We start from the raw sequence: 23,126 nt of genomic DNA, 5'->3' as shown, positions 1-23,126 counted from the left end.
ATTATCCACTTAATATGATCCTCAGCCTCTCTCTATGATTGACTTTTCATCTAGGGCAGCTTCATATACTGGCAGCATATTTAAACTGTGACTTTGTACTTAATCCTTGTAAGACTATGCAAACGTATTTAACCTGCTCTCCCCATCCCTCATTCCCTCAATTTATTTTATAATTCTTTGTACCAGTGTGTCTTTTGTGTCATACATTAAACAGGAAATAAAACAAAAACACTGATGGACTTTCATATTTACCAAAACATAACTTATGTAATCCTTCTATATCCTTTTAAATAATTAAGAATTTTCTATAATATTGCCTGTCACATAAGGCATGATGAACAGAAAGCTAGCCCACAATGTCTCGATTATTCTGGGTTTGCCTTTGCTGCTATGTCAGTTCATTGAAGGGGGAACTGTTCTTGCTCAGCTTTCAATCTCTATGTTTTTGTCTGTTTGGTTTATCTTCCACAGGATTTCCATTATTAGACTAAACTACACCACCAGATACCTACTCATTTGTGGGGCATGTGTTCATTTCCTCAAACCAACATTTCAAGGTTGCTTGGGAGTCTGCAAAAGTTTTGATCCCTTGTGGGAAGAAAATACATGCTAGGCACATCATCCTAAATTTTGTCTTCCTTAGTTGACATTCCTGCTTTACTGCCAGCTAGTTTTCAATATGTCTAGACCAAAAAGTAATTTCCAAAAATAATTTTGTCCCTTACTTTGTATGTTTTGCCAGACATCCAAAATAGTGAAAGGATTTGGTCTTTTAACACAAAAGTATTATGAGAATGCTTGGCTAGGTGCCTCAGAATTAATAAAGCCAGTCTACGCTGCAAAATATTTGATTTATATATGCTACTCAGTCTGTCCCTTCTTTTCTCCCTCTCTGGTGCTGCAGTCATCTAAATGCTTTTGTGTGAGCCCTGTCCCCTTTTTAGTTTATCTTCAAGCATTTCCTACTTTACCTTCACATTTAAACACTGCTGTTTCAACATCTTATTCATCTGCTGTAAGGCTAAGATGGTGCCCAAATTTCAATTTCAGCTAGGATTTGCTTTAGTGATATCTCTGTGGTGTCACTGATTTGATTACTCCCCAACCTTTTCAGGGTCTGGAACATTCTTCCACCTTTTGCAAGGGGTTTGACATTTTCAGAAACGTGTACTTTCATTACTTTTTCTTCTGTTTGTTGCCCACTTTTATGACAAATGCCAAACAAGCTGAAACTCTGAGACCCTTGTATTGACTTTCAATAGAATTAATGCCAATTTTATGCCAGTTCACACTAACCTATTTCAGGAGCAAGCTTGGAGACCATCTACCCCTCACAGCACCATTGCAATATCGCAGCTTTTATTATTGTGTTTCATCATGTTGCACTTCACAAACTGAAGACATTCAAGCAAACAAATGTTATATGGCAAGGAAGAACAGCTAAGTTTATACTAAATAAAATTATTTCAATATCTGCTAGATATGGATACTAATTTAAGTATACATAAATAAAAGCAAAAAAATATGCATTTAAAAAGTTAAAAGAAACATCAGAATATTTGCTATCTCAAAATAAAAACAAAAGAGTATAATTTCAAATGAAAATTTGTTTATAAATAAAGCATTTGCTACTGCTACATGTAAACCTTCTACTATTCTCATATTGTAATATTCAATTAAATATATTTAGCATTAACTTATAGCACGAAAATTTTTTTTTTAAAGTTACACCATAAAAGTGCATTTTTTGTATCGCTGTTTGCATGCGGTTTGTGTTGCATTCACACTTGACTTTGTGCACACTGTTTATTTGTTTAGCTGTGATTTTCTGTTTTTTTCAGCTATGTTTAAAATTTAGTGATCACTAGAATTCGCTCTTCTGTCTTATAATTTCCATCATCTATATTAAATTATAGAAAAATAATTTTTACATAGATATTTTACTTGAATGGTTAAACCATGGTGAGATGATCTTTTTCACAAGAATGTCTCTCTTCCCATCGGTGATAACATCAGTGTCACAAATACTGTCAAATTTCCTTTTCAGGTGAGAGTGCACTTGATAATATTCTAGATTAATCCTTTTCTGTTCGTTCATATTACAATATTCATATTGCACTGCATATGTCTGGCTTTGCTATTTTATGATTTTATGTCATGCATTGAAAATATATTTTTCCTACCTTTCTATATGCATTTCATATTTCCCTTTCCACCTATTTAACTGCATTGGGGTTATGGGGACATGCACTGTACAGATTCTAACACAATTCATGTATTTGTTGTGCTTGAGACTTACAATTCCTGTGAAAAATGTTGATGAGAACATATGTGAGTGTTTGTAAATAACATGATTTAGAGGCATGTGGAGTTTTGTAAAATTATTAATAAGTATCTAAGAATACCCCGATCAAAAATGTGCAATTTCGTCTGTGGTCCACTTTTCCACTGCATATGCATCAGTGATTTTACTATTGAGTCAAACCATGAAAGAAAGCTCACAGGTGTATGGTGACCAGATTCTTTTGACCTTTATTTTCTGTACAGCATCCATGACACACTTGTAGAATGACAGTTTTATTCAGAGTATAAAACAGTAGAAATAAATAAACTGAGAAGGTAGAAATCAGTCAGCCCAGAGGAGAAAGAGGACATCTATGCATTGGTCACAGCCTTTATAATGCAGTCACCATGGATACAAACTCTGTATATGGAAGAAAACAGAAAAAGAATCATTACTTGCAGTCATAAACCGTAAACTAAGTGAAAATATTACTGTAAAAAGTGTGCAGTAGTTGTGGTTTAATTTAATGTTATGTTCCTGAAGATGTGAAGGAAGTTCACTAGAATGCTACTAACTCTGTACCAAAACTCTTGGTGTAACATGTTGCTAAGCTGTGTAGACCTAGTTGGTGAATTCTTCATACTGGTGCAGCATGTATTCCCTAGCAGAATCCTATGCATACAGGACACTCAGAACTACAGCTATAAGAGCTGGCTTGTTTCTAGGATAATTACAATCAGTCATCAAACAATTGTGAACAGCAATACACTACTTTGCAGTGTTTGGGAATAGACTGTTTTAGGGATAAATAAACGGAACAATTCTGCATGCCTCATAAGGCAACAATTCAGTTACTGGAGCTACCAAATTACTAAATTAAAATAGCTTAATTTTGTGCACTACACTTTCATTCTGTGTACATCAACTTATTGAATAAGCATGTGAGATAAACACATAATTTCATTTTCATTAGAAATCCTTATGTACTTGTTTCTGCCTTTACATCTTATTCTCATTTGTGATATTTTGCAACAAAAATCGTGAAGACACAATTGCTCTTTTGTTTATTATGCACAGAAAATGTCAGATGCAGATTATATATTGAATAGCAGTATTTTTGTTGTCATGGTCTTTACTGCAGTAACAACATGAAAGACAATCCACTTTATCTATGAGCAATAACAGCATACTTATGTTTAAATATATTTTAATGATGACATCCAATCACTAACTGCTTTTTAAAAGTTTAGCATTTTTGGCAAACAGTAGTAAAGAGTTTTCTATCACAATGAACAAGAGCAAAATCAGTGAAGAAATGTACAACTGTTCCAGCAGTTATCAGCTGTGGCAGAGGACAGCAGAGAAGTTGGGCTGCAAGTATGAAAATAGTGTAACTCGAGCTCCATATAGTGCTTTGGGCATACAGTATTTTAAATCTGTTACAGTCCAAATGGATAGTGCAATCTTGGAAAGTATACAGAGTTACAAAGTTAACAAAAAATTCTGCTGAATTAAAGAAAGCTTAGAATTCAAGGGTTAAGTTCTGTTACAGTAGTTATATTAATCAAACTAATCTGCTTAAGCTGGCCCTTCAGCATGGTACATGTGCATATATTTTGAAACTGGGAGTTCTTCCTCAATCTGATACACCACTCTTGGATCAGATCATGATAGAATAATTTGTATTGACTCTCTCAGTTTGTGACACTGTACGGCCTTACATTGCTAGAAGATGAATATATAATTTATTATTGGGTTTCTTTAACAATAATTTTAAAGTTTGTGCTACTAAATTCATATCCTTAAATATAACACAAGTTACACTATGCCTAATTTACTAAAGTATTACTTAAGTAATATATCACATATAGGTGTGGGCAATGAATGGTTTGCTTTGGCTGCTGTGCTCTGTGACTGAACACGGGCAGCTGTTGGCAAATGTGCAAAATACATACCCGATCATGATAAAGTGGTACTGTACAATGTCAGTCTTTAAAAGAAAAATTGCTTGCCTATTTATTTTTTATGTATTTATTTATTTTGTGAACTGGGATAGCCCAGCTGAGCCAATCCATGCCTCTGTGCACTGACAGCCCAAGGAGAAAAGCTTTAACAATGAAATGTTGTACAGTACATGAAAATATAACTAGAAATACAGAGACTATATATACGGTGAAGTAGCAAAATAGATATGTAACAAAGCTCATATCTGATGCAATGTATGAAGCAGACAACAAGAAACTATATACTCCATTAACTGAGGTTAAAGTTTGTAGGTAATAAGGTTGTGGTGAACAGGGGAAACTGAGGATATAGAGCTATTCCAGGAGATGTGTGAATAATTTCAAGGTATATTATGGATAGAAAGAAGGCTACAGTAATGGAAGGAAGTATAAAAAGAGGGAGAACCAGGTCATCCAAAACAGTGTTACTCATCGTTCTGATGTCTGCAAGAAGAGTATCTGAATTACGAGCTCTTATGGTAACTCCACCCTGTCTCATTTTTTTACAGAGATAGAGTATCTTACAGAATTCACCCTTCCTGTATGAATAAAGTGATTTCAGAGCTTACATTAAATCATTCGATTCATCTCCCTGTTTTCATTCCAGAACCAAAAAACAAGGGACAGAGAATCTTGCACACTCCAGATATCTCCAGGCAACTCAGATACTACACTGACAGGACAAAGGAGTTCATTAATTATAATCACTTGTTTATTACTTACGAATTTTGGAAAAGGGGACAATCAGTGTGAAAAAAGACTATTTTGAAATGGCTGTCTCATGATATTTAATTTTCATATTCAAACCATCACATGACACTTCCAGGCAAAGACAGAGGCCATTATGGCAAGGCTATGTCTACTTCTACTGCTTTGTGGAGAGGGGTAGATTCTAGAAACATTCTAGAGGCAGCAGGTTGGTCTTTTCTTAATGCTTTTTACCAAGTATTACAATATTGATCCTTTTTAGGGCCAGGTCAGAATTTACTACAACCATCCACCAAGGGCATCCAGACGTTCATTATTCTGCCATTTCTTTATTTTTAACCTTTGGAGTTCATGTCATATAGCTTAGGCTACTGTAACAGAAATCTAATGATAAACATAGTACAGTTGTGTATGCTAACTTAACATAACAGCAGGTGCTCAAATACAAACAAATACAGTTTCCATCCTTCCATATCTTCCCTTCTTCTGGTACATTTTTTTCTTAGCAGGGCTGTAGCTTCCCTGACCTTTGGGTCATTAAAGCTCTGCTGTTTGGCACCTGCACATCTGTTTTATGCTGACTCAACTCTGAGCTCAAACAGTTGTCAGGAACCTACCCTCCCCGGGCAAGTTAATGATGTTAAACAAGGTTGTCTACTTTTACCTACCATTGCTATTTTAATCCTGGAATTATTGTTGAGTTTAGTTAGATAAAATAAAAATATTAAGCCTTCACATCCCAGGAAACTACAATGTGTTTGGATGTACAACACTTCCACATGGCCTTCCTGATATTGGTACATTTGCTTCAATATATTTTAGGTTGCCCTGTGAACAGAATAAAATCAAAAGTTTGTATATAGGTAATAGCAAACTATCAAATCCCAATGGGGCATAAGATTAAATGTGGGATGATGGTATGTAACAGGCCCATTTTCTGATCTTGAGATCAACTCAAATACATGTCACAGTTTTCACTCACTGTGAGAGACAACTACTATCCTTAGCAGGCAGAATTAATATAATTAAGATGCTGTTGCTACCTAAGTGATTTTATTAATTCAGATATGAAAATACCCCACCAAATGTTAGGGTCATCAATAAGATATGTGATATGAAATACATTTTTATAAGAGAGGCAGAACTACCTGTGGTCATTTTGGAATAAAACAGCCTTACCCAAAATTATTTATAGCAACAAAGATGTTGGCTTATATACAATATTGGAATTTTTTCTCGGGTTCTAAAAGTAAGCAAGTGAGTCATCTGATGAAGTTTATGTTTAGAGGAAAGCAGCTATTGAACATACCACACTAATGTTTAGATGAAAGTGGTTATTAAATGTACTATGCTAAGGTGTTACACTGACCTTTTTTGTATGTGCTAAGTGCTTTTTTATTTTTATTTGTTTTTTATTTAATTTGGGACGTGCTATTTTTCCTAAAGGGCTCTCATTTGTTCCATCAAAGAGATCCAATGTATTGACAGTATCATGGACTTAAAAATGTTTGTAAGGAAGTTAAATCTAAATTTGATGTTTGAGGATGGATGTTCTGATGTTTCAAGTTTAAGAGTGGGTAGTATATATAAACCCTCCTTACACTCAGTATTTGAAATGTTTGAGCAGATGTGTGAGCTTGATATTAGGTATATTTTAAATAAAAATACTGGGAGTTATCACTGGAATTTGACAAGACAGGAAAAAGAAATATTAGATTCATAAAGATGTAATGTGATTAGAATAATGAAACCAGATAAGGGGGGATTTGTCATTATGGATAAACTTGATTACATTGATAGAATGTATAGCATTTTGTCTGAAGAAACTTATAGACAAGTATCGAAGAATAAAGTTAATATTTCTTATAGGAAAAATCAATGTGTTATTATATGATATGTTAATGCAACAACAGATAAATAGTGATGAGTATAAGTATTTAAATATGATAAATCCCACGGTGCCAACAGCGTTTGGAGTACCAAAAATCCATAAGGACCAGAACAATCCACTGATGAGACCAATTGTTGATGCAAGCTACTCTATAACATACACTATTGCAAAATGTTTGGATGATAAGCTAAAAATGTTTGTGCAAAGAGCGGAGTATGTTTGCAAAGACTCATTGGACTTTCTGGAAAAATGTAGTAGTTTAAATTATGATTTTTTTGACTATTGACATCAAAGATTTATTTACATTGATTCCACATTCATTGGGTATCCAATGGTTTACACATTTCTTATATAATAATAATGACTTGTCTCAAGAAAAATATTGATGTTTGGGCAGAAATATTGGACCTTGTGTTTTTTATCTATTGTGAAGGCCAATATTTCTTGCAAGAAAAAGGAGTGGCAATGGGGTCCAGATGTGGACCATTATTTGCTAATATTGTTATGACAGCATTTGGAGTACCAAAAATCCATAAAGACCAGAATAATCCACCTATGAGACCAATTGTTGATGCAAGCTACTCTATAACATACAACAAACATATATACACAGGCTCCCAGATGAATAAACAAATGGTTTAATGCAATAAGAACAAAATAAAAGCTTCAGTCTCAAGAAAAAAAATTGATGTTTGGGCAGAAATATTGGACCTTGTATTTTTTTACCTATTGTGAAGGCCAATATTTCTTGCAAGAAAAAGGAGTGGCAATGGGGTCCAGATGTGGACCATTATTTGCTAATATTGTTATGACTAAATCAGAAAGGAACTTTGTACTTTATAGTAAATTTGTTGAATCATGGTGCCTTCATACAAGGTACTTTGATGATATTTTTATAGTACGGAATGATGATATGGAAAGATCTTCTATGTTTATGGAATATCTTAATAAGACATCCACATTTTTGAAATTCACATATGAGATAGATGAGGAGAATATTCCTTATTTGGATGTTATATTGTTGAAGGATATTGTGCAAAAGAGATTTAAATGAAAAATTTATAGAAGACCAACATACTCAAATGTGTTTTTGCTTTCTATCAATATGTGTTGAAGGTAGTAAAAAAATCATTCTATGTCACTCAGCTTATAAGTAAGAGCATGGAATCTAGGTCCAAGGAAATCATCATGCCATTGTATTCAGCCTTTATCAGCCCTATCACTGAGTATAATGCCATTTCAGTATGTGCCTGACTAGGCACTTGCAACATATGAAACATCCACAGACTTTGCCCACAAAACAAATACAAAGCATAAACACAAAATCCAATGCAGATCACCTCAAAGCCCTATTTACATACTCTGTTTCCTACCAACTGCTGAGAGACAATTTATGCCTGGTATAAAGTAATCCTTAGATCCCGCTCTGATGGACCTTTTGCATATTAACAAAATAAATATCACCAGGACTACTAGGTCTAAGGATTTAAACTTTGGTTGCAATTTACATAGTACATGTTAGAGAGACAGGTGTGTATATCAGAAAATCCCCATTCTCTTGAATAGACTGCCCATCCATATTAAGCAGACGCCTTCCCTGGCCCTATTCAAGCTCTACTTGGACCAGTGGATGGGAAATAAGAAATTCACCCCTAGTCTGACATTTATGTCGCTGACGGACAGAGGCAGCCATAAGATCATGCTCAAACATATAGACCTTAAAATAACTTCTAGGGCACAATATGTCATGGGATATATTTGGGTTGCATTACTAGGTTTATTAAGGTCCCACTGGTCATTAGCCTAGTGTACACCTGTGAACCTATAACTATAAGTTATATGTGTCCATACATTTTATATTTGTACATTTTCATGTCCATTATTCATTTTCTAGACAGTAGTGTATGTGGCAATAAGTATTACTTTTGGAATATATTATGGTTTAGTATATTCCAGGTAGAGCTTGTTTTGAATGGACAGGTGAGCAGGGCATGATGGCCATTATTATGTATATTGTTTTTATTGACTTCAGTTTTCATTAATTGATTTATATTTCATAACAATGGCGGATTATTTTTCTGTGGTTGATTTTGTTTATCAGCTACACATATATTGTACCTTTGCAGGATTAAAGTATGTTACCCTATCTAGCAAATAACTCAGGTGACACTTAAGATGTCCTTTTCAAGCATTGATTGCCTAACTGCAAAGTCTTAGTAAGATACATGTTTGTAATTTCTTATAAACAATGATTACATGTAAACAAATATTTAAGACTTAGTGTTTTTTTAAATATTGGAAGGAAGAAGCATAATAACAGTGTAAAACTGGAATTTCTATCAAATAGCTATCATGGATCTGTTGTTAGGCCTTTTCTCAAGAGCATCCTCCCCTTTTGTTATTTAAAAATAGATGATTTGCAGAATTTGGAGAGCAAATTTACTAAAAGTCAAATAAGTTTCACATGTCAGGCATTTAGTCAGAGTCTTCAAAAATTAAACTTATTCACATTAGGGTATAGATAACTTAGGGGTGAGTTATGTCTTGTATTTAAAGCTGTGGGTTCTGTTGAACTAAGAATTAATTTAGGCCTTGTATTGAAAACAGAGCTAGACAACATAAGACCCCGAGGTCCATTTTTTACATTTAATAAAAGCAGGACTAGAAAAAGGGGCATTTATTTATCTCAATGTATTCCATATTTATTTTATAAGTAAACCTTAAATATATGCTTGACAGCATTTGTTATTGTCTTCAAAATAAGACTTAATGATTATTTAGGAATTAGAAAGCATATGCGTGGATTAAAGGATTCTCTATTCTTTGATGGCAGTACAACTTAAATGTGGAATAATCCAAACTATGAAGTATGAATCTGATGGGTATAAACTATGGAAAATAATTGATGGAGTAGTAGATAATGACTGATAACCCTAAATAATGTATTACCTTGTCAGCAGAAATACTGCATACTGTACAAATATGTTCTGCTGAAAACTATTGTATGTACTGTTTCTACATCACTGACAAGAGAACCATAAGAAAAAAGCATAGGGCTTGATGACATATAAAGGCTGCTTTACACACCTAGTAACTATTGCTCTACTTATTTAATCAGAAACGTATTTATTTCTCTCATTTCTTATAAGAACGTCTTTATGCTGTACTATGAATTCCTGTTTTTTAATAAGGCTTGACTTTAAAATCTGTCTATAAAAGCTATTCTGGTTGTCTGCCATTGTTTTTTTTTTGTGACCACTCACATCTTTAGACAAAGTTATGTTGTTCTCGTGCATTTTTTAAAAACATAGTAACTACTTTATGGATTCCGTTTTGGTCTTTAATTCATATATTCTATTTACCCTTTGCCAGTGCTGTCTGGAATGCACATATTAATTTCTCATCAGTTTTGTATGGATTTGTAAGCCAGATCCAGGGCATACTGGGGTAGACATCTGACTAAACATAGATGATTAGGGTTTGACAAAAGTCTCAGCACTATAGGAGCTCACTGAGGGTGGGGGTGAAGGGGCTATGCCCACTCAGCTCTTCTAACAGGGAGGAGTGGGGTCAGTGTCTGGGAACATGTCCATCATATGAGTTCCTTGATGGATAGCTGACAGCCTGTGCTGGTGTTTGTTCTCAGGAAGTGGAGATATCTGTGTCTTTATGTCAGTCATTTAAGTGAGTGACAGCCCTAAGCCAAGGCCATTGCACATCCACATGTGCATGATAACTAGTCATGTGAGCGAATATACTGTGGATGATGGCACCACTCCCTGTGCACTCATCTCTTTACTATAGTGTCTATGGGAATAAATGGACCACCCCTGGAAGAATAAAATGGACACTTGAGCAGCCTGGAGAAGACTTGATGATCAGAGAGTGAATATAGTTTGTAATGTAAACCCACACTTTTGTTGTTGAAAAAATGAAATCTCTAAAATTGTACAACATTTTCTAGACCTCATCAGCAGGTCTTAAAAATTGCCTATGCAGAGGGATGGCAATGTACTTTTTTGTACTGGTGATACTTCTTCCATTGCTTTTTATCATACTATTGTCCATGCTTGAAATTTTGTACATTGGTTACTTTTAATTATCTTTAATAATTTCCTACTCTACCATTTTTCATAGGTTCTTAGGCAAGTACTAGACAATCATTCTGCAGACCATTTCTATCCTAGCCAAAAAAAATTTGAATGTTCCCTCTAGCCTCAAGGAAGGAAAGTGAGATTACCCAGGAGAGAACTTGAGGCTGCCCATTCAGTTATTTAGGTTTACCTTGCAGGTTGTAAGGGTACTACTCTGCTTAACATGTAGTGGATATTTGTTATTGAGGAGAGGAATATGTTGGGATATGAATCTATCATGCCAACATGTCTTATTTAGCTGCTGATGAAGGTTTAGTTCCTTTAACCAGGTATTTGAGGTGGCATTAGTTCTGAGAAGGAATAGGAGGTCAAATAGGGTTGTATCGTTCATGACTAAAAAGGCTAATTACAGATCTCTGTGGAGAAGTCTCTAAGAGACAGAAAGGGTTGTCAGTCTTTCCTGAAAACTAAGATTTTTGAGGCCACTGTTCTTTTTAGGTACAGATAGCTGAGGTTTCTCAAGTTGTGTGATATACTTAGACATATACATGCCAAAAGCTGCATTATATTCAATAATGGGACTGACAAGATATGAGTAAAGGGGAATTAAGACTTCTTTGGATCTAGATGAGATACCTTTGGAAATTAGATGGACCAGATAAAAGCCTTTCCAAACTACAGTGGAGACACAATGGTCAAATGATAAAGAATTATCAACAAGAATGCCTAGATCCCTTACAACAGCATTTGATTTGATGGGTACATCTCCTATATAGTAATTGAAACTGTTTTGTTTACAAAAATGAACTATGCTACATTTTTCTACATTTAATTTAAGAGCATTGCCCTTGCACCAATTGCTGATATGATCTAACCCATGTTGGAGCCACTGTGAATCAGTTGAAGATCAGATAACAGTACCTAATTTACAGTTGTTTGCAAACGTAGTTAACCGTAGGTCAGAAGTCCTGGCTTGAAGGTTTGAGAAATATACACCAAATAGAGCAGATCTCAAAACTAAGCCCTGTGGTATAACACTGGTAACCTTTTTGCTTTCAGAAGTGGCACCTATGACTCTAACCACATGGGCTCTGTCAGACAACCAGTTAGCTATCCACCACACAATATAAGGATTTATATTCAGATTTACAAGCCTGTCAATAATGCCTGCATGGGGAATAGTGTCAAAGTCAATGGCCAGAAGCAGATATGCTGTATGGACCACATAACCACTATCCACTGCTTCAGTTACTTTAAAAAAATAATAAATGTGTTTCAAGGGGCAGGACCTTCCTTTGACAAAACCGAATAGACGAGGGTCCAGGGCTGAGAGATTTTCAATGTCCAGCTTAATGAAATCTGTGATAATTCACTCCATAGCTTTACATGTAAGGCTAGTAACACTAATAAGTCTATAGCTGCAAGGGTCCATGATTGGGTCGCCCATGTGTATTGGCACTGCAATGGCTGTGTCCAGTACAATTGTGTACTCATTTTGTCCTAGGTTATAGCTCATCAGATGCATCATTTTACATGTTTTGTATTGAATTTCATTTTCTTTGTTTTATATCATGAAACTCAGTCTTGACAAGTTCATAGACATTATTTCCACAGTGACGTGTATGTTTTCCCTATTGCACAACTTTGTGTCATCAAAAATGGAATCATTTTCCTTTTACACTGTCTGCATTGTCACTTTAAAATCGATTATAAAAGCATTGGATCCAGTACTGATTTATGACACTAAAGTGGTAACCATCATTTCATGTAAGTGAACTTCATTCACAATTTCTCTCTGTGTCTTTTTGTTTAACTTTAACTTAAGTGTTTGAACCCAAGCAGTAGCCAGATTAAATAGTAAAAGCAAGAAAGTAAAAGCAAGAAAATAGATATGAGCAATTAGTAATAAAATGTACTATAAATAAGATAAAATAGTATAACATTATGAAAAACAATGCAGTGATAAACCAAACTGGAAAGAAGTAAGTAATTAATAAAAACACCAGAGAAACTGACATCAGGAAGGCCAGGGAAAAGCAAAAATTTATGGAATGTAAGTTTAAATGATTTTTGAAAGAGAGGTTATAAGCTATTCAGCAGTGGAAACTGTCTCTGTCAACCAGCTAGCATACCAGAGTTGAGATCCTTTATGCACAAAGTTTCAAATCTCAGAGACTCAAAGGCTTGCCAATATAACTGCTAGCAGTCCCTGGGTGGCAGAATGTTGGGATAGAGCCAACCAGTACCAGGACAAGAAATTCTCCAGGTACAGGGAACTTACCTGCTGTTATTTTATTCGTGCCATCACTGTTTCACCTCAATAATGCACTTCTAACTTTCTACAGAATTTTTTTAAGTGGGACAGTGGCAGGTGCCTTGTTAAAGCCTAAATTGCACTTTCTCCATCCCCTTTCTTGTCTATTACCCTGACTACCCATTCAAATAACTCTTACATTTTTTCCACACAATTCCTTCTGATAAATCCTATGAATCCACATAAACAAAATGAGTGGTTTCATTTTTATATGTTTTAAATTGTATTTTATTCTTCTTGCTGCAACAACCAAAATTCCAATAGAATTCAAGTACATATATAAAGAACATACACCTTCTGCCATTTCTGCTTAGAAATACTTCTCTGAAGTCAAAATCACATTGAATCTAAACCTATTTTATAGTCAGAATAATTAGATAATTGGCTTTACAATAATGCATTAAAAAAACAGATTAGAATTCCCAGAAAATAGACATGGTATCGTGAGCATTCCTTTTTTACAAAAGGTAGTTTCTGCTTAAATTCAAGCATCATACACAAGGTTCAAAATTCTATGTCCACCTTTAGCTCAAACATCTAAAAACACTAATAAGCCATTTCCAAGTCATCTCTTTGTTTTCCCCTGCCCAGAAGCTAAATGCATTAATAATAATAGTAAGTCAGGCTTCCTTCTATTATAGTCACTTTTTGACTATAACCACAAGTGAACAAAATGGGACTTGAACTAAAAATGTGACACTTAGACATATTGGTGGTGAATGTCTATGATAAGTGGAGAATTACTGCCCACTAAGCTTGTCTAGGCTTTAGGTTGAGCATGTTCTAGAACTTGTTAATGAGCTCTGTAGAGTGTCTCTCTCATGTACTACATAGGAAGTTGACATATACGTACGAGGACGTGTGTCACTGGCACAGAATTGCATGTGCATTTTTAAACTTGTTTTCAGATATTTGTCATTTATTTTATTTATTTATTTTATTTTACATTTGCTGACCGGGATAGTCTGACTGGATGCATGTCCATTTTCAGCGGAGGCCCGGGGAGAAAAGCTCCAAGGGTAAGCAGATACAGCATTACATATACCAGCATTACATATTACAAACAGACTATTTACAGTGATTACATAAGTAAGCAAGTTAAACAAGTTCCACAGGTTAGAGTTAATCCCAAGCGTAAGTCAGGATTAAATTAAGTTACACAGTAAGCTGGTTAACAGATTTTTACACATTCTAGAGAGAGTTACCCAGGCTTGGTCATTTAACATTATCTCACTGCCTGAGACTAATAAAAGATAGGCAGAAAACATCTAACAGTTAAAAACATTACCTAGTCTACTTCTGTGCTCACGTTTAATCTAGCATTGAACACATGTCCAATATGGTTGTGGTTTAGTTGTAAAAGCCTCTGTGGAATGATTTCTATGAAAATTTCAAAGGCGAGTCACACATAACCAGTATTTACAAAGTATCTTCATTACTTTGTCATTATATGGCACGCAGTCTGTGACAAGATATTAATATCTACCCAATTATCCAATTATTTTGGCTATAAAGTGGGCTCATGTTAGCATAAATGCTGTGTTGTAATGTTATAAAGACATGACTGTGTCCCAGGCACCATGATTTGGATTAGTGGTCAGGGCACTGCAAGGGTCAAGGAATAGGACAGAGAGTGACCATTGCCATCTTGCCCATCCTGGGGGGAATGGAGTTGGTGTGATCTTCTATACGACTGCCCCAACAACAGCTGCTGTTGGATTGGGTAGGTTATGATGTGTGTAAGCCAGGAAGATGGCCTTAAGTGTGCAGAGGCATGTTGTGGGAACTCCCCAGAGCAGTGTTATAAGTGAAATCATCAGCCACTGTTGGAAGAGGGATTAGGATGGGATGCCTCAACAGTGCAAAAGCTAGATTACTCCTGTATGCTTGTCTCTTGCTTCCAGAGTGAAAGAATCGGACAGTGAGATGCTTGCCATAGTCAGGGTATGAATGAGCTGTAGGACTGTTGCCCTGTCCGAGAAATGAACAGGCATTGTACACACTCTTATTCAAGTAATGAATGGTATGACTGTGTGACTCTGCAGAAGTGTTTGACCATAGATTTATCCAACTTATTGTGTGCTAGGCTGGAACATACTTGTTTTTCTATTGCAGGTATTTGTGTGAGAAAATATGGCAGTGCATATAGTCCAATGACTTAATTACCTTTTTCTCGGAATATGTTTTTATATGGAGGTGTATCATTAATGATTTTGGTGTGTGTGCATGCGTAGCTGTGTGTGTGTGTGTGTGTGTGTGTGTGTGTGTGTGTGTGTGTGTGTGTGTGTGTGTGTGTGTGTGTGTGTGCGTGTGCGTGTGCATGTGCGTGCGCGTGTGTGTGTGTGTGTGAGTATGTGGGTGGGGCAGAAGATCGTTATGTAGTCCAAAGAAAGTTTGGTATTGCCTTATAATTCATAGTGTGAAGACAGACCTAGACCTATTATTGTATAAATGAGACACAGACAAATCATTCTTGGTTTCAAAACTGTTTCTAACAGATTGCTACTATTTTATTCTTCCACTTGATTAGGAATCTATAGTTGCTCATTTGAGGAGTGCCTTTGTAGAAAATTATGTAACAATATCTAAATACTTCTTTCACAGATATTTCAAATGTACATTCTTTGCTGTGCTATAAGAATCTGTTCAGGAAGTCTAGAGTAAGCATTTTGCATTGTTTTCACAGCTTAGCAGTGCTTTTAACATGCTTCTACTATCTTTCAAGGCATTTTATTCAATACTACACTCTTTCTGTCACAGACAGACATACGGACATACATACATACAAATATTTCAAGCATGGGAATTAATACCGTTTTAGCCTGCCAATACTACCAAAACAGTTGATCCTATAATAAATGTCTAGGCTGTTCTTAAAAATATCTAAACTAGTGATCGCTTTAATGTAATTTGGTAGTCTGTTCCATGCATCAGCTGCTCTCTCAGAGAACCAGTTAGCACACTTCTTATTCCTATACAATCTTCTGCATAGGTTGTCTGATGATTTTCTACTACTTTTTGATAACCCCTAACATTCCCAGAGGTAAATGCCCCATATACCTGAATAAGGTCTCCTTGTAAATATCTATATGAGACACTGTACAAGTTAAGATGTTTTAGTATTACATAATAACTTCAATTTTTACATCAATGGATGTCCTTGGTATATTTCCGCTGTACTCTTTCCTGTTTACTCATGACTGTTTTATTGTAGGTTCATAGGTGTGTACTAGGCTAATGGCCCTGGAGCCTTTACAAAACTAGCCCATAGGATTACCCTGACATTGTGCCACCCGACCTTAGTTACCAGTTCCTCTATTGAGTAGAGCCACTGGAGTGATCCCTGGGGTAAATTTTCTATTTCCCATCCACTTATCAAGGTTTCTCTTGAAGAGGGCCAGTGAGGTGCTCTGTCTGACATGTATGGGAAGTCTATTCCATAGCAAGGGCAGTCTCTGGGTTATGAACCTGTCCCTCCAGCACAATCCGTTGATTGTGGTAATGAGGTTGAGATCACTGGAGCGTGTGGTGCGGAAGGATTGGGATTTCCTTAGATGTAGCATTTCTAACAGAGCTGGATCAGACATGGCTTTGTATGTCAAGCAGAGATCGCCTCTAAGTAGGTGATATGAGACAGAGAATAGTTGGAGTTTTTTGAGTCTGTCCATATAGGACAAGTGTTTAAGGGCTAAGATCCTCTTTGTGAGGTACTTTTGCGGCATCTCCAGTTGTTGCAGGTGTCTAGTGAGGTACATGCCAAACAGGACATTGTACTTGATGATTGGCCTAATGAGGGAGGAGTAGAGGGAGACAGCAACATCTTTCTTCCTGGATGCAAAACCCTTAGTAATGAGATGTGCCACATAGAAGGACTTTCTGACCACAGTGGCAATGTGGTGGCCAAAAGAGAGGCTGCTGTCAAACTGTGTTCCCAGATCTCTTATAACACCTTCTGTGTTCAGTGGATTACCATTGATGTGGTAATTCATGGGAACCAGGTTTTTCCCAAAGGGGATGATGACACATTTTTTGACATTGAGCTTAAGGCCATGGTCCTGACACCAGTCATTGGTCTCAGTGAGGCCTTTCTGTAGGATGTCACCATCACTTGGGGAGCTAATAATAGCTCCCAACTTGCAATCGTCTGTGAACTTTGTCAGCCAGAGATGCTTTGTGTTGGCTTGGACTTCAGAGAAATAGATACCAAACAGGAGAGGACCCAGGACCAAACCCTGTGGGACTCCACTCGTGACTGGTTGGCAGTCTGACTTGGAGTCCATTACTTTCACATTGTGGGTTCTATCTGTGAGACAGTTTGCAACCCACCTAGTGATATAGTCATTGATGCCTAGCTTAGTGAGTTTTTCTATGATTCCTGAATGGGGAATGGTATCAAACACCTTGGCCAGATCAAGGTAGGCTGTATGAATCACCTTGCCTTCATCCACAGCTCTGGTGACTGACTCAAAGAAGTCAACCAAGTTGAACAGGCATCATCTTCCCTTCACAAAACCAAACTGTGTGGGATCCAGAGTTTGGAGATTCCCTATATCCTTGTTTATTAGGTCCATGATGATGCGTTCCATAGTTTTGCATATCAGACTCATCAGGCTAATGGGGTGATAGTTCCTAGGGTCTGTAGTCACTCCTTCTTTGTGAAGAGGGATGACTGTAGCAGTGCACCATTCGGTACGGACAAAGCCTGAGGTGAGGCTATGATTGAACAGGGCATACAGGTGAGGTGCCAGTTCACTCTGTAGTTCATGTAGAACACAGCCAGGGATATTGTAAGGTCCCATGAAAACTGTATTCTTGGCCTTGGACAGTGCTGTTTTAACCTGTGCAGCAGTAATACTGGGTGCCTGGCAATCTACTGGTATTGTGATTAGTCCTTGGGGGGGGGGGGTAAAGTTGGCACTGAATCTGTCGGCCAGTATATTGGCAATATCTGTTGGCTCAGTATAGGAGGTACCATTGTGCAGTAGCTCAGAGCAAATCTGGGTATTGCCATGGAGATTCTTTACATAACTATAGGAGGCCTTGTGGTTATCTTTACTATCTACTGCAATTCTGTTTTCATAGCTAGCTTTAGAGGATTTGGTGAAGGATCTCAACTTTTTGTTGAGGCTGATAAGGGAGTTTTTCCAGTCTTGGGATTTCACCTTATTCCACATCAGTTTCCTCCTTTTGTTGTAGAGTTTGTTTATGGCAGGGGACCACCAGATTGGCTTCTGTTTTTTTGAGGAGAGCGTCTTAGTTCCATTGGGTATGGCAAGATCCATGCATTTGTATACATGTTTGTACAGTGCATTGGTGTATGATTTGGCAGTCATGCAAATATTCTCCATTTGCATGGGTGCCATGAAGTTAGCCACCTCTGTTTTTAGGAGCCCAAAGTTAGCTTTGGAGAAGTTTTTCATGGTGGTTACCTTTGTGGGGAGGGGGGTATGTGGATTTCCAGGGTAATTAGTTTGTGGTGGGATCTAACCAGAGATGAGTTAACTATTGGTGTAGAGCAATGGTCGCCCATGTTAGTAATGACTAGGTCAAGGATGTTGCTACCTCTAGTGGGGGTAAGAACGAGCTGACCCAGGGCATTTGAATTAATGAATTCCAAGAAACGTTGGGCAAGTGTATTGGTACATATGTAGTTTTCCCAGTTAATGTAGGGGTAGTTAAAGTCGCCCAGTATGAGAGTGTTAGGTTGGACCCTAATATTCTCCAGTGTGCTTAGGAACATGGAGTGTGAGTCTTGGGGCATTGTTGGAGACCTATAGCAGGCTACGACCTGAATCGCTGTCTCACCCAGTGTTAGCTGCACCTGAAGTATCTCTGATGTGTTATGTTGGGCTACCAGTCTAGAGGTGTGCACATCCTTTATGAATATGGAAACACCACTGCCTTTGGAGCTTCGGTCCAAGTTCTTGGACTGAAAGGTGTGGAATGAGTTATAGCCTTGTAGTGCAGGGGTGCTTTCTGCTGCCTTGAACCAGGTCTCTGTTACAGCACGAATGTCGATGTTCTCCAGTTTAATGAGTGCTTCGAGTGAGTGCATTTTCAGATTTAGACTTCTACTGTTGAGCAGCATGACCTTCAGATTGCATTTGTTTGTAGCTGTTAGTGGTAATTTGGTATTTGGAACACTGCCTAAAAAAGGCACTATAGGGATGGCAAGAGCCTTGGCTAGTATCCAGAAGCCCAGGGGATGACAGATGCAGGCCAGCTCTGGCAAAGCATTGAGGTCTGTTAATCATGTAATCCCAGGCAGACAGATACTGGATCCCCTTAGAATGACACCAGAAACTTAGCCAATTGTTGAAATTGATCATTTTTCTGCTTGTACTGTGATATCATTCTGGGTGATGGTAGGATACCGCTCAGGGCTAGGGTAATACCCGCCTGGGCTACATAATCTGAGAGCTCCTCCATGTCTTTTTTAATGTAGTCGAGGGAGGTACATCTCAGGTCATTCACACCCACAAGTACAATGACAGAGTCATATTTGTACCTGTTGTTGAGGGACCTGAGTGCGTGTGTTATGTGGCGGATCCTGGCACCTGACAGGCAGCTGACTGTTACTTTGTCATTATAATAATATATAACAACCATATTGTTATTCCCTACTCAAGTTTGGGTCTAATTTAACTAATAAACAATGACATTTTTTTATACAACCTATAGTTCTATAACTGTCATTAACCAATTGGTTGATATGATTAGAAAAACTCAAAGCTGGATCTACCCATACACCCAGGTCCTTAAATTAATCTACAGTTTCAATCACTGTGTGCTGTATTAAATATTCCCATTTCAATTTATGTCTCCCAAATCTCGTATGCTTAGTTTCTGTTCATCTGATCTAGCCAGTCCTTATTTCTATACCTATCGACAATTTTTATGTGCAGAAACATAAATCTTGTTAACTGTTAGTAAGAACATTTTAACCCTCCCATATACACCGTGGGAATCTCTGATGGCATATAATGATGATATCCCCAAGCCCTTTCTTAATAAAGACAGCTAGAATTATTCAACAAGTATTCTTGACTTTTCTCCTTGCTCCCTTTCACATTAAAATAACTAAGATTCTTCTCACCCAATCCGCTGTTATTTTCCTTCTCTTTCTCCTCCGCTTCTTCTGCTTCTTCTTTTAACTACAGTTAATGGTATGTAGTGTACATAACGCTTATTCATAGTATGTTGCAAGTTTGACAACTTTGTCTGTTTGCTGTTTTACTAGTTTGTCACAAGTCTGCTTTAGTCTTTTATTTGGTTGCTTTATGTTTTGTAGTTTCACGCAGGTCAGAAAATGGTCCAGGTGGATCAGCAGTCAACCGTAACTAACACATTTAAATAAAGTAAATTCCTTTTGTCCAAACCCAGTTTTCATAACTCTTTAAACATTTAATAGAACATCAACATCATTTTCTGAACAGTAAGAAATATCTAGAATTATTGATCGACTGGCATCATACATGTTGCATGCATGAATACAGTTACTATTTATGGCTTACAACCCTACTACCTCTTCTAGAAGGCTAATTCAATGTTCACCACTTGTTCTGTAAAATAATGTGTTCTTATATCTTTCTTTATCCATTTAGTTTGTATTTTCAGCATATGTTTTTGTTGTTATCAGGCAGGCAATATCACTAGCAGCTGCAGCATGGACATTTCATTATTTATGCTTAGAAGCACAATGTAGTTTGAGTAGCTGTAAACATAGGCAAATAAGATTTTGTTACTATGGCTGCTGTTTGCCTATCTTCAAATGTGTGCAGCTGAGAATCCATTATTATGGCTACTGCTTGCATACTGTGTTAGTAACAATAAATTATATTGCTTCTTTTTTTGTAATGCTACCTGAAATAAATATATGATTAATTTAATATGTCTTTCTGGCAGAAAATTAAAGAAACCTAAAAGCATTAATGCTTTCAGGCCTATAAGTGATACTTTGAAGACATAAATAGTGTATACTTGAATGTACTGCAATGAGGTAGAGTACATGAAGACAGACAGACATACACATTTTAACATGAGTTTATTCTGTGCTGTGCAATCTAGTAAAGCATTTATGGAATGAGTTATAGGGCTAATTAAGTGTAAAACATAGGCTTTAGTAAACAGCAACTGCAAAATATGCATTTTATATTGTCTGGTGATTAACTCATGTCAGGATGATCATAATGTTTATTTACAGTGCAGAGACAATATGCAGGCCGTGTTTCCAATAATATGATTGATCTTTAACTCCAACTGACCTGTAAAGTCCTGAAAGACTGGGTTATAATCCTGTGGTGAATGGAGCTGCCACTAAAGCATCATAATCCTGGTATTTCTGAACGCTACTGTGCTGAATAGATTTGTTAGGATTTCTTACATGAAGCCTCCAGTCTGTGTTCTCTTTGTGCATAGGCAGGTCCTCAAACTATCAGTGACATGGGTATTACAAGCAGCATGGTCATCATCATACTGTGCTATGTAAGTGGTATTACAGTACATACTGGCTGGTCAAGGTCCGTCCTAATTTACAGCCCTAGGCCCAAGAGGACCTCATTTCAGCACTGCTGAGGTGTGCAGTATTCCTTTAAATTCAAGCACTGTTTAGCCACCACAGTGATTGACATTCAAAATTTATCCACCCCTGTTATTCTATAAGTGAATAAAATGGTACAAAAATGCATTGTTGTGGCAACGGCAACACAGTCGATTACCGCTTCCAGCCCTGGAGCACCGAACACATGCTGCTTGTAAGTAATCATGTGAGATCCTTTTCCCTTTTGTGTAAGCAGGAGATTTTCATTATTATAATGGAAGTTGACACGACTCAGGCTTTGCTGATGAAATGATGTGTTGTAGTCGAGGGGGAGAAGTGTATCCCATCCCTGAGAAGAACAGTGTCGGTAACATCGCTGCAACCTTTATGTTTAACGCATAAGAAACCCCATGATGTACACCATGACAAAAGTACTTACTTCAGTTCATTCAGGATTAAATATTGCAATGAAAAAGAAGCACCTTGAATGAGTGTAGTTCACAACTATTACTCTGGTCACTACAGATCCTGCAAAGTATCTGTATGCTGAGAGCAGTGTTAAGCAGAGGTCGGCATATCAGGGAGCTAGTGGTAGTCTTTCATCTATTCCATAGTTTGGAAACTAAAATTATGTCAGAAACTGGAAATCACGGGGAGAAATGAACCTTATGGAATTGACTTCCCTTTCATTTTTCAGCTTGAATGAGGCCTGGATCTCACAGTGGTTGTGTACTAAATATACATGGGAAGGTGCAGAAGTAATAACTGTGTCTGCTCATTCTAAAGAGCTACTTCTGATTTACTACTGCTTTAGTCAAGAAAATTAAGTATATTAGACATATTCGGTGATGGTGACAGAAGGAATCTGCAAGGGAAAAGATGTACAAGTAAAGGTACTATTTATCTAAAGTTTTACTCTGTTTTCTATGCCTTGCATTTTGTTTTTAGATTTCTGGATTAAGATAATTTTATTTACATAAGAAGAATCATTTTGTAACCTAGACTGGAATAAAAGGTTTTCCTTCTCTTACAGTCCAGTTAGAGCTTAATGTACTGGCAAGGAATCCACCTTAGAAATGGAAGTGTAAATGTCTGTAATAATTCTGAAAAATGTATCTCAAGCAATGGACAAGCCCAAAGAATATAAGAACCTTCACAAATAATCGGATTTTCGTCCTTTTCAGGAACTTTGATGAAATTACTTAAAGGCAAAGAAAGAAATATTTAAAAACACAAGGGAAGTAAAGGTGAAGAAAAGCATTCAATCTCTGGCTGAATATTTTAAGGAAGACA

At 36.8% G+C, this 23,126-nt stretch overlaps 1 protein-coding gene across 1 annotated transcript in view; it reads right to left on the bottom strand.

Annotated features, from left to right (window-relative positions):
• Positions 1-2,507: 2,507 nt before the first annotated feature.
• Positions 2,508-23,126, bottom strand: part of PVALB (parvalbumin) — a 117,110-nt gene continuing 96,491 nt past the window's right edge. The window contains exon 5 of the mRNA XM_044066257.1: positions 2,508-2,704. Within this exon, the coding sequence (XP_043922192.1) occupies positions 2,676-2,704 (29 nt within the window). The 3' untranslated portion in view covers positions 2,508-2,675. The remainder of the gene's footprint in view (positions 2,705-23,126) is intronic.

The sequence above is a fragment of the Protopterus annectens genome, chromosome 1.part0, assembly GCF_019279795.1.
Source record: "Protopterus annectens isolate FY-2018-M chromosome 1.part0, PAN1.0, whole genome shotgun sequence".
Lineage (NCBI taxonomy): Eukaryota > Metazoa > Chordata > Ceratodontiformes > Protopteridae > Protopterus > Protopterus annectens.
Note: the sequence above shows the minus strand (reverse complement) of the source record. Positions and strands in the feature narration are given on the sequence as shown.